Source organism: Platalea leucorodia (genome assembly GCF_965183815.1).
Source record: "Platalea leucorodia genome assembly, chromosome: 3".
Taxonomy (NCBI): Eukaryota; Metazoa; Chordata; class Aves; order Pelecaniformes; family Threskiornithidae; genus Platalea; species Platalea leucorodia.
In genome coordinates this window covers 125215900-125233891 of record NC_138825.1, presented here as the reverse complement: position 1 = coordinate 125233891, position 17992 = coordinate 125215900, and the positions used below count along the sequence as shown (strand labels likewise).

Below are 17992 nucleotides of genomic sequence, written 5' to 3'. Positions count from 1 at the left end.
ATATATGCTATGGAGTATCCTAGGACAAACAGCTTCAGTAGGAGAGATGGGGATGGGTTTGTCCTACCCATCCGACTTGCTGCTTGCAATGCTTCCCAGAGCAGTGGGAGGTGTGGGCTTGAGCCTCTCATGTGTTTCCTATTTTGGAGGCTGTCTTAATCACTAAGTTTGAAGAACGTGTGTCATTGGTGTGTCCTCTTGCAGATGTGCTTTCTTCAAGGAAAGCTTGTAAGAGCCCGCCCTGATGTGTCAGGTCTGGGCAGCATGGCACATAAAGCCATTTTTGAGGGCCAGATGGTGGGGACCCAGGGAGGCAAATCCACAGCATTTCCTCTTGGCTAGCTCTCTGTGGCACTCCTCTCCATGTCTTGGCTTGATGTTTCCTGCTCACCAGCTCAGGTTTTAGGCTCAGAAAGGCCCAAAACAGCTTCCTGAACATCTCCTGTAACTACCCAGCAGACCAGATCTTGTTCCAAGCTTGGAGTGACTGAAAGTGTGCATCAGATAGTCAGGCTTCAGGCTTGTCAATCCACTGCCAAAGTCCTGCCTGCTTTATCCAAAGACAAGCAGTAAGTCCCTGCCAGGGAAATTAGTTCCTCATCTTCAGCTCCTCAGCTGGTGTTTAGTTCATTCCAGTCTCAAAAGCCAGAGGAAACCTGTCCTTTTAGCAGATTTATACCTGGGGCAAGCTTGAGAGGAGCTACCTCTGGCAGGTTTGCCATGTTAGGCTCTTTCTGGAGATGCCCCAAAAGGTGCCCACATCACACTTGCGATTTCCAGTTGCTGTGGTAACTGATCGCCTGTCCTTAACGTGTTCTGCCACTGAATCGTTCTAGTGCTCACTGTCAAGGAAACCAGCTCTTTCGTCTAATTTCCTAGGCATGAGGTGACATAAAAGCGAAGAAGAGAGGAAAATAAAGTCTTACATTCATCCTATGCATTTTTAACCTCTGCGTAATTCAGACTTCAGTGGGATAACTCCCAATTTGCTCCAATGTACAAGGCAAAACGTTTCATATGCTGAATCATTTGGGTGCTCATAAAATGTTGCTTGGTTCCCTTCTGTCCTTTCCCCTCCCTTCCCTCCTGCTCCACATTATAGTTACTGTTTTGAAACAAGCTGGAAAGTCTTTGGAGAAAGCACCATTCTGTCCTTAATATAGCCAGGCTCAAGTCTGAACCTGGCGGAGTTTTTTTTAAGTCCTGTCCTGATGGAAATAACGTGTCGGTTTAGAAATCAGCATAGATGGGTCCATTGATGCTAAAATTGGCCCACACCAAAATATTATGCCGCTGCAGAATTAATTATGGAGTTACTATGGGTGGAGTTTTGGCTTTGACCCCTTGCAGTTGCTGCCGAAGGTACAAAGAGTATTAGGGATGTAATCAGTAAAGTCGAAATGCTAATGATTCAGCCTCATGGATTATTTTTTAAGCTGTCTTTGGTCTTGTAAGCCACCCATGCCCACAAGGAAGAAGGGAGTGTCTGCCTCAACATCTTTCATGCTATACTTTTGATTTGGCACTGTTTGAAATTTACCCTACCAAGAGCTGCCTCTTTCTTCTGAGAACATAGACACGGTCTAAATGAAGAAGAGAAAGTTAATTCAGAGTTTGCTAGGCTTCAGCACTTCTCAGAGTTGAAGATGAAAGCTGATGCAGGACCAGCATCTAAGGTCTTTGGAGAGAAGAACATGGTTTAAGATCCAGAAAGGGCTACGGCACCCAACTCATGAAGTCCACTATTGCAACACCCTGTGAAAGTCATTCCGGGATACAGACAGGAATTTCACTGCTGCCCTATCCCTATCATAGCTAAAGCAAATCCCAAGCCTCTGGGAAATCACGGAGCTTTCCCTCATCGCCTTAGGAAGGACAGCATCCAAGTGTGATGTCAACAGAAACAAGTGGATTGTGTGATGTCACATCCTGGTTGCCCCCGGCAGAGAGAGGGGAAGAGGTTCTGAGGTGTCTGCAGGAGCATCGCTGCTCTGAATGTTATCGAAGAGCGTTGGTGCAAGACTGGGATTGAAATGCTGCTCCTTACTCTCTTTTCTTTAACGTCTCTGATCAGCAGCATCAATGCAGGTTTTTATTCTCAACTTTTTATGTTCAGAAATGACCAGCAGAGCCGAACTGCTAGTAGTCCTACAGGATATACACGTATCGGTAAATGAAATAGGCCTGGGCTTATTCCTTGTACCTGATGGCACATATGTGTGGCTTGTACCATAGCCTGATACTGAACTCTTCCACTCATACTCCCTAAACAAGGATTTTATCCAGCCTGCCTATGGGAAATGGTCTATGGCCCTGCTAGTCCCCAAACTGTCTCAGCATTGCTTGGCAAAGTGAGGTTTGGGGAGGCTACAACGATGCCGGGGGCTTTGGTAGCATGGATAGCATGGATAATTATAGACCAGTGCTTTAACTGTTGTCCTGCCCCTCTAGCTCAGTAGCACAGGGAGTGGCACTGCCGTAGGTGAGCAACGTGTCTCATTTTGTACCCAGAGTGTGGCCTCCGACCGTCTTACGAGTCCTTTTTGGACACTGGCAAGAGGATCACAGCGGGGAGATATGCCAAGGCTGGGGAGTTCCCGTGGCATGTGAGCATCCAGAGCAACGGGAAACATATCTGCGGGGGCACCATGATCAGCGCGTTGTGGATTTTAACTGCAGCCCATTGCTTCGCAGAAGAGGTGTGAGTACTCGGGGGAAGCGAGGACGGCCCAGGCACAACGGGTTCATAACATCGCTCCTTGTGGGTGTAGGATATGTATGTCCTTGGGATCAAGTGCAACATATATGTGGCTGAGCCAGAAAGAGAGCCCTGAAAACAGGAATTGTCTCCTTTGGGGAAAACAGGCCCATTTTTGATCAGAGGTAGTGTTACAACAGAAGTGTGCAGAAATCTGCATGACCAGGAGATGCAGAAGGGGAATATTTTGAAGGGTGGTCTGAGCAGCCTTGTATAAATGCCCGTGATGCTGTTCTGATGGCCCCAAGCATTTGCTGTACATCTACACATGTCGCGGTACCCCGTAAAAAGAGGCGTATTCCATTCCAGCTTATTCTAACCCCCAAATTACCTTTGCTTTCATATGGCAAGCACCTTTTCCTCATGGAGAGTCTGATTTTAAAACAGCAGTTTCTGGATAAATCAACCCCATGCAATGCCGAGGGGCAGAGTCCAGCCCTCTGTGACCCCTCCAAAATTCGGCAGGTCCGAGAGCCAAGATTGCTCGGTGACAAATGACCTGTGGCATCGCAACCCGGAGCAGCTGGCTGGGGGCAGCGCGGTCCAGAGCAGCCAGCCCAGGGCACAGCGATCCCGAAGATCCATCCCACTCCATCTGTTCATTAGTGACTGGGCTATTTATAACTTGGTTGCATTCACATTCTACCTCTGCACCTCTCCCCTGAAAATCAGCTTTGCCTAGAAGTGAGGGTAGATTTCTACGATATTTATAGCTAACCTGCCTCTGCAATTTGCTGAACACCACCGTACCCTGCTCGGGGGGAGGAGGCACCAACCTTTATAACACAAAGCCTTCATGTTTGCTTATGTCTACACTGCTTCTGTTTTTTTTATAAGGCCACCAGATCTCACTGTTGTAGTGGGGGGAATTGACCTCAGTCTCCCGCTGGAAGAACATAAGCCGGACAGCTTGATCCTCCATGAAAACTTTGACAGAATGAGCATGCAAAATGATATTGCTCTGATCCTGCTCAGCTCTCCCATCGAGTTCAGCAATAAGAAAATCCCCATCTGCTTGCCCTTCATATATGACGTCAATACGTGGCAGCACTGCTGGGTTGCTGGGTGGGGAATCAGAAGTGGAGGTGAGACGCTGTCGGGAGGTACATTTGCTAACAGAGGCTGGTTTTTATCCATTTAAAGTAGATGTTCTCTCCCAGGAGGGGTTACCCACACTAGTTTCCACTCCCTGCCTCCCTGGTAGAGCCTCGCAGCCTCTGCACATCCACCAGTTCTCTGTTCAGTGCAAGAACCAGTCACCCACTCACCCCCAGAGCAAAGTCCCTGGTGCTCTGAGCACATATGTTCAAGCTGAAACCTTAGAGGCCACCTTTGCTCTGCAGGAAAACCTCTCGCTTGCCTTTTTTGGCACCCGAAGTAAGACAAGCTCCACCTTGGTGGGCAAGTTAGGCTGGGTCTAAAGTGGTCTGGAATAAGGGAAATGGAGGTCTAGGGTTGTCTTTGGCTTAATGGCTCCATGAACCAGACAACCAATGGTACTGGCTACCCCTCTTCTTCACTCATTTAGAACAGCAGATTGCTATTGCTAATTACTCTTGTTTAAGCCCTAAAGAAAGTAGCTCCAGCACTGATTGTGACCCAAAATGTCTGTCCTGAACAAATGTCACTAAATGGCTAATGAGCGATTTCATTATTGGAAAGAGATAATCGGGACAGAGTGGGCAGGGTGGTGCCTTGGGGCTTTAACTTCCTAGGATGTAGTGAATGTCCCATTTAATCCTTGCTATTCTGCTCTGTAGCGTTACTGTCACCTCTCTGAAACTCTGCATTTTCCTTCTAAAGGCTTCATTTGCCTCACGTAACAGTAATACACAACACTGTGTTATAGTTGTGAAGCTCTCCCATTTCACCAAGGTAACGTGCTCTTAGAAACAGAAAAGCAGGGGCTGCTGCAGAGTCACTCTGCAGCTTGGCAGGATTTCTCTTTAGCCGGTCTCTTTGCAAAAAGCATGACGTAGCTCCGGAGATCGGTCTCATGCTGCTGTGTGGGCTCAGTTGACATCGCCTCTGCTCGCCAAATTGTACCCTGCAGGAGGTCAACGCACTCAGCTCTGGCACACAGCACTGCTGTCTGGGAGACGTTTCAGAAGAAAAACAGCAAAAGCTGAGTTTGGTGAGAGGGATGTGCGATGGAGTGATACGGGCCATACCAAAAACTCTGAGGCATTGTTCCTCAGAGAGGGAAGCTGGGACATTTCTCATCTCTGTCAGCATTTTGTAAGTGGACGTATCTCAACTGGCACCTCAAGGGGCACTAGTCTGACTTCCCTTTGAATATGAGCCAGCAGGGTGCCCAGGTGGCCAAGAGGGCCCAGGGCATCCTGGCTTGTGTCAGGAATACACCCTGGCCAGCAGGAGCAGGGCAGGGATGGTCCCCCTGTGCTGGGCACTGGGGAGGCCGCCCCTCGAGTGCTGTGCTCAGCGCTGGGCCCCGCACCCCAAGGCGGCCATGGAGGGGCTGGAGCGTGGCCAGAGCAGGGCAGCGAGGCTGGGGCAGGGGCTGGAGCACAAGGCTGGGGAGGAGCGGCTGGGGGAGCTGGGGGGGCTCAGCCTGGAGAAGAGGAGGCTGAGGGGAGCCCTCATCGCTCTCTGCAACGGCCTGGAAGGAGGCTGGAGCCGGGGGGGTCGGTCTCTGCTCCCCAGGAACAAGCGATGGGACGAGAGGGAACGGCCTCAAGCTGCGCCAGGGCAGGGTTGGGTTGGGTATTGGGAAAAACTCCTTCCCCCAAAGGGCTGTCAGGCCCTGGCCCAGGCTGCCCGGGGCAGGGGCTGAGTCCCCATCCCTGGGGGGATTTAAAAGACGGGTAGACGTGGTGCGTAGGGCCATGGTTTAGTGGTGGGCTTAGCAGTGCTGGGTTAATGGCTGGACTCAATGATCTTAAGGGTCTTTTCCAATCTAAATGATTCTATGTTTCTATGATTCTATGACTACAGTCAGTCAGACCTCAAATGGAGCCATATCCTTGGAGATGCCTATATCAAAGCATTTTAATCTGTGGATGCTTCCATGGAGCAGCCCCATCTTAGCTGGGAAACAGACCTGACAACTTTCTGTCTTTTAGATCTTATCTTTGAGTCCCACCTTCCCGAAAGTTCTGGGAGGATTTAGCTCAGTGAAATATGGAAGAAGGAATGAGTTTCTGAAAATATGTAGGTCTCCCCAGCAGCAACATCCTCCAAAAGTCAATTTTATCCTTTAGACTCAGGTGCACTTTGAAGAGAAAGATGGGTGAAACGAGTGGGTTTTCCAAGTAGCCTTGCATATTTTTGGTCTTCTTGTGTCTTGCTGGTGCCTGCTGCGATTTCTTGATTTTTCCATCTCAAGGAAAGAGTAAAGCAGTTATTTTCATTGTGTACTGCCATCCTGAGAGCCACTTTGTGAAAGATACAGCTAGTCCCCTGGGTGAGGCATGGCCTCACAGCCCCCCATGAAAGCATGGGGATAACAAGATTGTCTGTTCTGGTGAAAGCTCAGTGGACTTCCCTCCGCAGGGCTCTCACAGGACCCCATGAAGAGTCCCTCAAACTGAGTTCCCCAGAAACACGAGTGATAAACCCAAGTTGTGCAGTGCAGCTCATCTCAGGTCATCACCAAGACCAACAGGACAAGCCATCCCTTTGGGGTCTTCCAGCTGTAATGCATCCCAGAGTTCATCTACAAAAATGATTTTTTAAAATCCTATTTAAGAAGCCTCCACTCCCCAGGATTTCAGCTTTGCCTGTTAACACCTCCCCTCTCTCTACCTACCCACCCACCTCCTAGGCTGGCATAAAGTCAAGAGCAGTCCCTCATTGTCTTTGTTATCTTTGCTAAACATTCGGACGGCCCCGTAAGCCCCCACGACCCCAAGACCATATGGTTGTGCCCTGAGACCCTCTTGCCCTGAGATGCCTTACAAATTCAGCCGGGAGCAGTCCCAAGGGCTAGTTTCTGGCTGTGGTTTCGTCCTTATGAGTCTGCACTCTTCTGCAGGGTTTGTTAATCGTTCTCTTCTCGCTTACTGGTTAGCAGTTGCGGTGCCAGCATCGCGCGTGCTGCAGAAAGCGCGGATGAAGCTCATCAGCAGGGAGCAGTGCTTGGAGCGGATCCCACAGCTAGAGGAGAATGTCCTGTGTGCGGAGCTGGAGAGAGGAGAAAGAGGCGCTTGCCAGGTAAAGCAAACAGGCTCCTGGATGGCCACGCTGCCAATGGGGGCACAGAGACATTGGAGGAGAAGCTCCTTCACTTCAGGAATGAACATTGATCCTTCCCATGGCTTCTTGGGGTTGCTAAAACTTCTCTGCAGGAGACCAGGCAGGATGCCCAGGGGCCAAGGAACTACCTGCAAAGGCATATTGACCTGGGCAGTGGGGGTGCAGGACTCTTGGCATTGGGAAGCAGTGGTGGTGCTGGAAACGAAACACTGTTGAGCAGACAGGCCTCTCCTTACACTCTTACCGCTGCCCCAATTCCCTCCCTGCAGAGAGAGAAACAGGAGCTCTGCAAGGGAAACCATGAGCTGAAAGGAGGGCAAGGGAAAAGGGTGGTTCCCAACAAGTCCCCTTGGACGTGGGACAGTTTTGGATGTCTCTGGGCAGAGCAATTTGGACTTTTACCTTACACAAATTTAAAAACCCTGTGTCTGCTGTGGCGAAGCTGTGCAGTGGTGGGAGCGATGGGAGGAGAGGTCTCATGTCCCTGCGAAGAGGGCTCAGCACAGCATGGACTGCGTCCGTCTCCTGCCTGGTGTCTCCTCAGCCCTGGGCTAGGCAGTGCTGCTCTATTGCCAGGTTAAATACTGAAAGGAGACACAAAAGTTTTTTCCAGGAGGGTCAAAGCAAAAGAATTGGGTGGGAAATTGAGTCCGGCTATGTTTAACTTGAATATTAGAAACCTTTCTCAGGTGAGGTCTTGGCTCTGATACCAATGTCCTTTGATAACATGGCAGGTTGGTCTGTGGCTGCCAGAACTAGTCGCATCTTATTGCAATGAGTTAGTGATGTGGGATGATGGACTTTTGAAGCTAAATAATATGAGTTCAAGCAGTATTTGATATCAGGGACTACTAATGGGAGAGAGCTGACACAAATACCCAGATATGGGAAAACCTCACTCAGAACTTGTGCCCTCAGAACATACTCCGTCTGCAGGATCGCTGTCCTGATGTCAAAGTCTGAAAGCCAAAAAACACCTTTTCTTTCATAGCATCCAACCTCCAACCCCTCCTCTGAGTGCCTGGTAAGGACTGAGCTCTCCCCACAGCCTCTGCTTCAGGATTAAGGTCTCCATCCTCTACTGGGCAAGGATTTTGTTAGACGTGAGCATGTGTTTGCAGGGGGACAGATGGGCAGATACATGTATGCACAGCTTCATCCTGTAGGAATCATTCATTGAGGGAGTAAACCAACACCCAGGACTGAGAGAGATCCCCTGCCCTTTAGGCAAAGACAGCGGGTACAGGGATCGTGGACTGCAAAGCCATTGCGGGCCCATAGCTGGGCAGCAGAGGGGAAGATTTGCTTTGCAAAATCATTTTTTGATTAGCCAGAGAGCATCTGTCTCTGAAACCATTCATCGAGTGACTTTGACCTCCATTAAATTCAATCAAAAATTTTAAAAAGAAAACTGCCACAGGATAACATTAACATGATTAAAGAATGCACTTTCCAGCCCAGCCTTAAGTTCTGTGGCTGAATTATGCTGGTGAAACAGCAAGAGCACTTGTACCCAGCAAAATGAATCTCCTGTATTCAGAAAGCTCATGAGGGTGATATTTTCATCTACAATAATGTTAGAGTTGTCTGAGAAATGAACTAGAAATGCGAGCTTTCCAAGCAGTGGAAGTACAAAACGATTGCATGCGGGATAATGCTCATAACCCAGTAACTGCCCCACTTCTAGTGGAAGCTTGACCAGGCAGAAACGTCTTGCAACCTGAAATAACAAGAGCGAGACAAAACCATACCCTAGGCTAGAAGTGGAGCTCTTCAGGAGAGAAACAGGTGACACAACTTTTCATCAGAATTTGCTAATTTGCTGGAGGGGAAGCGTTTTGCTGACAGTCGGTTTGCTGGGAAGCGCTGATTAAAGTCAGGTAGGGCACATTTTGGCCTTGCTAGGCTGGTTCAGCGATCTGGTGGCTTGCCTGCGGTAGGGCTGCCTGGTAACGAACTGGGAGGCCAGGGCCAAACCTGATGCTTGCTCTGCAGCATGGATGACTGGACACCCAATTCATCTGCCCCGAGCAGATAGCAAGGCACACCCTAGACAGTGCAATCTATCAAACTACTCTTTTCCGTAAAGATTACGGGTTTTGTGTCAAATGGCAATGAGACCAAATTTCAGAATGCCTTTACAAAGTCAGCGCTGTCAAGGAGGCAGAGCAGCTCTGGGCATGGTTTTGGTCTGTGCCAACCAGCGGTCTCCTGGATGATTTCCAGACACAGCTCAAGCTTTTGCATGGGTCAGGAGCCACCCACAATAATCACTTTGGATCCTGGCACCCCAGTTTAGAGGCCAGGAAGGAGTAGCAGCGCAGGCAAGGCAGAGAACCCATCAGGGAACAAGCTCTGGAGATGCTAAGCTTGCTGGTGTAGATGTGGTCACAGTAAACCTGGAAGCCATGCACTGCACAGATGCATGATCTGTCTGAACATGAAGTAGATAAAAGCCTTATGTTAACCTTTCCTGAGCTTTACTGAGAATCGGGATACATTTGTTCATGTCCAGAGCCAGGCTAAGATGGGCAAGTTGTATCTAGACCCAAGGCTGTAAGTCCACATGATCCTCATCTGGATCAAAAGGATTACCATCCTACGTCTTTGCACCATGTGCCATTTGTGTGCTAGATTTTCCCCGTTGCAGCAAGCTGTTTTATGAATAACTAAAGCCACATAGATATCTTCCTTGAGGCACCATGTAGAAGGTTTATGCCACTGACCACTGCCTTAATGCCCCCATGGGGCAACAGGACATGAATAGAAAGGCTCAAGCATTTCACCAACTGCCATTGTACGACTAATTTGTGGATCACTGACCGTATTCCTATAATAACTCAAGGAAACTGAATAGCAGAGCTCCCGAGTATTTGTACTTTAAAAAACATCCATTCACTTAAAAAGAAAAATCTATTGTATACCAATTCCTTAGTGGCTCTGCAGACAAATACATAGATTGACTGTGAATTAACACTAACAGGATCTGTAATTGACTTATAGTTCTATTTAGTCATAAACATTAGCATTAATGGATGTTCATGGGGTACAAGTGCTAAAGAACAGACACTAGAGATGGCCTATGTGTTATTTTTTTGTGTGCTACATTTCTTCCATGACCCCATGAACCACAATTGATGTCTAATTCCTTGCTTTCTTAAGCATCTTTTGTTAGGCTCTGATGCAATGGTAACTTGAACAATAATTAAAGTATAAGGGACTCACAAAGCAAATGCCTCTTCAGTGTCTTGCCTATCCAGACAAAATTCAGTAAATGGCCCAATTATATTTCAGAGAGTTTCTGCAAAGGAGGTCTGTGGGGGTAGCTCAGCACTGTGGTGATTAGGACAGAGTGTGTTCAGCTGGAAGTCACAGTTCACGTACAGTTCAGGTCAACAGCAGATGAAGGGGGGCCCAGTCCCTGGCCTGACTTTCAGGGGAAGGAGTCATTGCGTGGCCACAAACAAGCAGTGGGATGGTTCCAGCTCAGCTTCACTGTGCCCTACACCGTCCCCCAGCACGGGGCTGATCTGAGTCATGGACCGAAGGTATCTGCCCCCTTCCACCGACTGTAGCAGGAGGTGATCTTGGCCATCTCTGATAAATGGCTGAAATGATGCTAGGATGCATCTAGGGCTCTGGGTTTTAATTTCTTTAGTTCTGTGAAAAAGGCAGAGAAGGACTTCTTTCCCTCACCTGTGATACGTCCTGCCCACATACACTGTCAGCAGTTTGGAAAGGGCAAATGCCCTCTACAACATCGGGATACTCAGGCCTCTCACCCCACGTAGCTATAGCGATAGCAGTAGTTGTTGTACACCCCTTGGTGGGAGTTATCCAGCCAGATACAAATGTCTTCCCTATAGCCATCTGCTTCTACCGAATCATCTTTCCATCAATAGCGAGAAAAAAAGTGCTTCTGACATGTGATTCATCGAGACTGTTTTAACCATCTATTTTTAATTGAGATAAATCCATGGATGAGTGCTTATTGCTCCCCATTAACTAATAGCAAGTCCAAGGTGTCTAATCACTCACGGGGACACACGGCTCCGAGGCAGGACAGTTGGCTACACCTAAGTCTTCTTCTTTAGATATCCCAGGATATCCCCCTGGCATCCCACTGCCCCCGTCTCAAACCATACCCCAGTGCCACTAATGTGACTCCAATGGGACCCTGACACTGGAAACACCTAGGAGAGGTGATCAGTCCGGAGCTGAACTCACCCCTCGCACCCTCACTTTGTCTGTGCATGAGAGTGCTAAACCCGTGCAGAAGTGACAAAAGCTCTTGCATCCTTTTACAAGCTCTTGCAACCTTTTACTGGTGCTAATGTGGCTCCAAAACTGCAAAGGAAGACTTGTGAAACAAAATTTTTTAAAGAAAAAGCCTGCGAATTAAAATTGGGTCCATGTAAGCAAATTATCACAGGTGCGAGGAAAAGGTCACAAACCAGGGATGCCTGGTCAGTCCCTCAGACTGTTCAAAATATCTGACCAGAGGTGGATAGATGATGGTCTGGTGGCAGTCTGTAGGGACGGAGACTATCTGTATGAGGTCTGAGGTTACAGGCCCCTCTGCCTCTCCGACAAGGGTCTCCTGGGGGCCAGGAGTCAAAGCTAACCACGGTTCAGTTCAAAGTTATTGCTAACTATACAAAATTACTTTACTATTGTATCTTACCTTAATATTGAAGAGAGTCATCCACTCTCCATCCTTGTGATGGATTCTCCGCCACTGAACATTGCTAACATGCTGGAGTGGGTTTTTTCCCTAGGGGGCAGATTGGTTTAAGTAGGAAGGTAACCTGGGAAGCCCCAGAACAAAGCAGTAGAAAGGCGTTTCTGCATTTACAGTCTCTTAAATTTGCTTCTGAAGGGTGCTTTGATGTGCAGCTCATAAGAATCAGAACACTTTTCCTGTGTCCCATGGTTTTATAGGGCTTTCATCATATGATCATTTTATGATATGGGCAGACAAATGAACACATTCACGCTGTGGTGGCTTAATTCGTTCATCTGTCAAAACCATTCCTTCCTATTGCAAGGACCTGGGATGTTGATGATGTCTCATATCTCTTCTGCTTTCTTCCTCTGGGTGGTAGCTTTTGGTCCCTCAAAGTGAAGCTGTTTGGTTTGCAGCAAGGGGGTCCAGCATTACTTTGTGTGCCTGGTGAGTGAAGCTGTGGGGAGCAGAACATCTCTGGATCCAGCTGAACACAAAAACCTGCTTTGTGCTTGTCCTCGGAGTGGGGGAATGGGTGTGATGACTCAGAGGAGCCACTTCTCATTCAATTACAGTGAGTCAACACGGCTTTAAGGGAAAGTCATGACTCACAGGCAGATTTAAATTCTTTGAAGGAGTCGACAAGCATGTTGCAGAGGGTGATCCAGCTGATATAACACGCTGAGATTTCCAAAACTCTTTTAATGAGATTTCTCACCAAAGGCTCATGGAGAAACTGAACTGTCATGAAGTAGAAGAGCTTTGGTTTGAAAGGGAAGCAACGTGGAGGAGGGATTTGATGGGAGAAAGGGCTCACAAGGGGAGCTGTGTTGACATCTGTGCAAGGAATTGTGATGTTCAAGGAGGGCGAATGCTGAAATGACCGAGTCGGCTGATGCCACAGCATTATTCAGAGTGGTCAAAATTAAAACTGCCTGTGCAGAGGTGCAGCAGGATCTCATTATCCTGAGTGACTGGAGGTTAAAAGAGCAGATGCAGTTCACTGTTGACAAAGGAAAAGTAATGAACATAGGGAGAAGCAACTCCAGCTGTACGCATGCAATAATAGGCTCTAAATTAGCTATTACCATGTAAGAAGATCTTGGAGTAACTGTGGATAGTCCTTCAAAAACATCAGCATGAGGCTCTGTGGAGGTCGAAAAGGCAATGGGAGCATTATGAATTATTAGGAAAGGAACAGGTAGCAAAGCAAATGTGTGTTATGCCAGGGCACTAATCTTGGTAGCCTACGTCTTGGGTGCTGTGTGCGATTCCCGTCCACCCCACCTGAGAAAGGAGTAGTAGTTTTAGAAAAGAAGAGTAGAGTAGGAAGGATGAAGAAGGACACGGAATGGCTTCTGGTGGAAAGGAGAATAACAGAGCAGGACCCTGAGGCTTGTAAAAGAGACGTCTGATGGGATATGACACAGATTGCTAAAGTCATGAGCAGCAAGGAGAGGACGGTCAAGAGCTGTCCTCTCGTCACTACCGTTCAAAACACATGAAGGAGGGGGTGTCAGATGGCCGTATCAGGCAGCAGATTTAAAACAAAGAGAAGGAAGTGGTTTTTTCATCCAAAAGATAATTAAACTATGGAAGTCACTGACCAGGATGTTGTGGGTATTTATCCTAAGGGATAAATGGATTCAAAAAGCAATTAGATAACTTCCTGGATGAAGATCTCTCTAAGGCTATTAACGACTGTGATGTAAATACAACCCTGTGAATACTTGCCCTGTTTCTCATTCTCCTTCCCTGAGCACTTGCTACAGATGACTATCAGAGACAGGAGTCTGGGCCACAAGGGTCTTTGGCCAGATGCATTATAACCGCCTTTAAGTCCTGCCAGCATAGTTACTAATGGGCCCTGCTGACATCTGTGTGGATGGAGTAGAGCGGTCTTGTTCTCCCATTTTCCAGCAAGGGAATGGAGGGACAGAGTGGCTGAAGGCTTTCACCTGAGATCTCAAAGGGATCCCATGAAAGGAGTCCAGGTGCCCTGTGTTACCTGGTTCATTTTCAATATCTGCATGCTAAAAATGGCCGTAGCCTCCTTCCTTTCACCTTTCTCTAAAGACAGCTTGTTCACAGTGAAATAACTGAAGAAATCATCTGTTTGCAAAAGCCTTGGCTTCCTGCAGCCAGGGCAGCTCTAACGGCAAGTGTTGTTATTCACATGCTGATTCTCTCCAATTTACGCAGAGCTTACCAACATGAAAATGAAACCAGCAATGACTTGCAAGGATTGTGTATCCACCTAATGAGTATCAGATGGGTTGTTCTCCCTCCCCCAGAGCTTCTCCCACCTAAGAAGATTTATGTGGCTGAACGTGTTTGTTCTGATCATTTACCATGTTGCAGACACGAATACAAATACGAAAGGAAGAAGATTACACTCTTGATCCAAAGCCCACTAAAGTCAGCAGAAAGGCTCCTGATGTTCACAGAAGGGCTTTGGCCGCTGTGAAAAGGATGAAACTTTTGATCAGCTTCAATGAACAAAGCGCCTTGTTAGTCAGTGACGGTTTTTATACAAGCCAGAACTATTTATCAGCGAATATATCATTGCTCTCACCTCTCCTAATGGGAGGATTAACATGCAGTTGTGGAAGGCATGAATTCAGCACCAGATCTGATTTGATGTGGTTGCTTTTCACTCGTCTTCTAGTTGACAAGAAGCATGCAACAGAACCAAAGATGCTATTTTTAGGTTTTTTTGCTGTCCAGAAACTTGGCATTCAGGCTGAAGGGCAGGAGCAGGTATCTGGTGTGTCTTGCTAACCAGAAGTATTTCACCACCAGGGTACAGGAGGCTGAAAGCTGAAAGCAGCATTTAATAAGTTCTTCGATCTTCAGAGTCGTTAACCTGAGCATTCATTAAATTAGTGCTACTGGAAACATCACAGAGCTGAGATAATTGTACCAGTGCTCAAAACTGGCTCCTCCCACACCCTCTCCTACACAAGGATGGAAAACCTTGGGCCAACGTTTTGGAGAGCTTAAGGTAGATAGAGGGATGTTCAGAAGTGTCCAAGAACTGAGTTTATTTTCTCTATCTTTAGCTCTATAAAAACCAGGCTACTGATTCATCTGGGCTACTGCTATAATTATGTGAGCGAGATTATCACATGGAGAGGATGATTTAGCCCACTTTGTGATAAAATCATCGAGTTAAATAGCTGAAGTTAAGAGAAACGGCATGTTAAAAGTTGCACCCATGAAGTAGACCAGCTCAGCCTGTGTGGAAAGGGATCTGAAGCAGAATTTGGGTCTCAGGGCTTGTGGATTAAAGAAATGGATTTGCAGCTGCTGCCTGGGTTTTCACAGCGTTGCCTAACTCCCTCTCTGCCCAGGTTTTAAATCGCTTTCCGCAGCTGACAGTCCCCCCAGCCCTGCAGACAGCTCTCCCTTTCCTTGCAGAGAACAAACCGAACATGGTTAAAGAGGCAAGCAGGGAAAAGCAGATCTGATTTGAAAGGAAAACCGCGTGATCTGTAGTTTGAATAGGGATTGCTGGCTCTGCCATCGCCTCGTGCAAATCGCATCCCTTTTCTGCTGCGGTTTTCTCAGCTATGAAATAATACGATAAGACTTTTTCCCCCCAAGGATAGTCACAAGGTATCAGGAATTAACTGGTACTTAAGTGCCCTGGGAGAAAGGTCCTTTGCAAGTGTGAACAGCCTCCAAATTGGGCACTCTGAAAGCGATCTGCCCCGACGGTGTGCAGGGGCTTTACCAGTGCTAAAAATCTCCTGTGCTGGGAAAAGCTGGCACGATGCATCACGACATATCACCGATGAGGGATCGTCAGCTGTTGCTGCGTCACCGGCTTGCGAACGGCTCCCACTCTCTCAACTTCATTTATTATCTTTGTGTAGGAGGCTCGAAGTGCCTTCCTTTCGCTACCAGGATAATATGTTTGGCCTGTTCCTGCCCTGAGGGAATTAGCAGTAAAATTCCCAGTAATTTAATTGTGCGCACAGCCTAGATGTTCATTCATTCAAACAGGATGCCATCGCCAAGGACACTGATAATGCATGGATCCAAGGTCACTGTAAGGTCACTTGTGAGATTCACGCAAATTCTTGGCTGAAAGAGAGTCGGGAAATGTCTTTAGATCCTGCGTCTGGAGAGGGCCCAGCAGCACTGGCTGAGATGCAGACACGTAGCTACAGTAACACCATTTCAGTGCAAACAGTATTGAATTTACGGTTGGACTCGATGATCTTAAAGGTCTTTTCCAACCTAAATGATTCTGTGATTCTATGATTCTATGAATGCTGAAGCAACATTTGCTCTGTATTTATCTTCATTTTTCCCTGCTGTATGCATGTGGAACCAAAAAGAAAAACAGAAAAAAAATGTAAAAGATAAACATAAGGGTCTGGACCCTCCATCTAATGAAGTGAGTAGGAATTCTGCCATAAACTTTATCGAGTGCTGATGAGTTGCACAGGGGAGTATGGCCACTTCCTTACTCATTAATTAATGTCTGTTAGCTCAGGGCAGCTGCTGGCGGGAGGGGGGTCATACATTAATGACAAAGACGTTTCTCAAAGTAGCGTACAAAGAGGGAAGGGCAGCATTTCCCAGGAAAGCTGGCTGTCTCAGGAAATGGGTTTGTATTGAATTTCTTATTTGCCGCATGAAGTACTGGAGATAGGGTAGAAAAAAGATTCAAACCCACTGTGGAAGGAACCTGTCTTATTTCCAGCAGGGGCTGCACAGCACTGAAGATGTACATAACTGTCAGAAAAGTGCTGTACCTGGCTGGGTGGATTTTGTGCTGGTGTCTCTTCTCCCTTGGATTTTGTTTGGAGATTGCACCCAGGCGTCATACGGGCAACTAGATGTGCTCTTGGTGTTCCAGCTACAGCAGCCAACAGGAGGACATTCCTCTTTGCAGGGTGGCTGCAGCGTGCGTTTGAAGTCTTGCACACACTGGGTGAGCGATGGTTGCCCTTGCAGTAGCCGGCAAGTTTTCAGTAGAATTACTGTGGTTGCAAGAAGGATTTGTCAGGATTAGTGTTCATCTCTTGTCCAATTTCTGGATGCTAGCCCCCAAAATTAACAGTGGCAGGTACCTAGCACCTACATGCACCAGTTTTGCAGAGAAGTCAAGGACTGAATGAGCAGTCACAGCAAATATCCCTTTTCACTCTCAGATACTGTCTCTTGGTGACAGGATTCAGGTATCCTTCTGGGGCCACGGGAGCATATGGAAAAGGCTGAGAAGGGCAGGACATTGCACCAAGCCAGAGCTTGTGACTGATCTCCTCCTCTTACCTTCTGTATCTATTTATTCTGCAGGGATTTCAGGGCTGAGCTGTGAAATTTTGAGTCCAAAATTTCCTTGTTCCCCAAAATCCTCATGAACTTGGGATAGAGTTTGATTTTTCCCAATCAGCCTGTGGGATGCAGCTGCCGTGAGAGACCTGAGGTTTGATCCTGCTATAACATCCTCCTTATGCCGTAGGTGGACAGCGGGGGACCTCTGGTTTGCAGCTACTGGAACACCATGAAGTGGTTTCAAGTCGGCATTGTCATCTGGGGAGAAGATTGTGCAGAAAAGCCAAACCACAACATCTTTATGTCTGTTTACAGCTACCGTGACTGGATCGAGACTGAGACAGCCATAAGGGGAAAACCTTTCTTCATTGAAGGCGTGGATAACAGTGCACATGCTGGGGTGGTTCCTTCCAGGGCTGAGACACAACTGAGGTTTCTTGAGTATTGTCTCCTTTTATTTGTCTCCTTAATAGCAGTTAGATTACTCTAGAGAAGATTTTTCAAAACATAATAAAAGTTAGAACTACCGTCTCATACTTCTTTTGCTGCTGACCCATACAGTCATGGCTCAGGTCAACCTCCTCCATCTCACTGATATGGACACAGATGCCAAAATGAGACACCACGGTGAGACGGGGGAGCAATGGAGAGGATGTAGAGATGAAATGAGGGAGCCAGGACACAGACAAGAGAGGCCACAATCCTCTGAAAAACACAGATCTTCCACACTGGTGGGTCACATCAGGCCCAGTTATTTGCTAAGCTCAGATGCAAAGTCAAGATGTGGCATCTGAAGCAGATGCTCCCCTTGGAAAGCTGAAACCCTAAGAAAGGTCTTAGCTTACTCAGTTGCATATTAGCTGAGCTGTGGGTGGGACAGCTCTGGGTTAATGTATCTTACAGCTAATTATTAGCTGGACTAATGTATCTTCTGTCTTGCAGCTGGCCCAAGCTAAGAGCATCTTCAGGGACCACAGCAGCTGCTCAGGTGACATGTCAAGCTG

The 17992-nt window shown here is 47.5% G+C and overlaps 1 protein-coding gene across 1 annotated transcript; it reads left to right on the top strand.

Moving 5' to 3' along the window:
- Positions 1-1318: 1318 nt before the first annotated feature.
- LOC309587393 (serine protease 55-like) lies at positions 1319-17478 on the top strand (the record flags this gene model as incomplete). The annotated part of the gene is made up of 6 exons (XM_082305510.1): positions 1319-1362; positions 2117-2169; positions 2512-2701; positions 3596-3843; positions 6753-6931; positions 17176-17478. The coding sequence occupies 6 exons, from the start codon at positions 1319-1321 to the stop codon at positions 17476-17478; spliced, it is 1017 nt and encodes a 338-aa protein (XP_082161636.1).
- Positions 17479-17992: the final 514 nt, after the last annotated feature.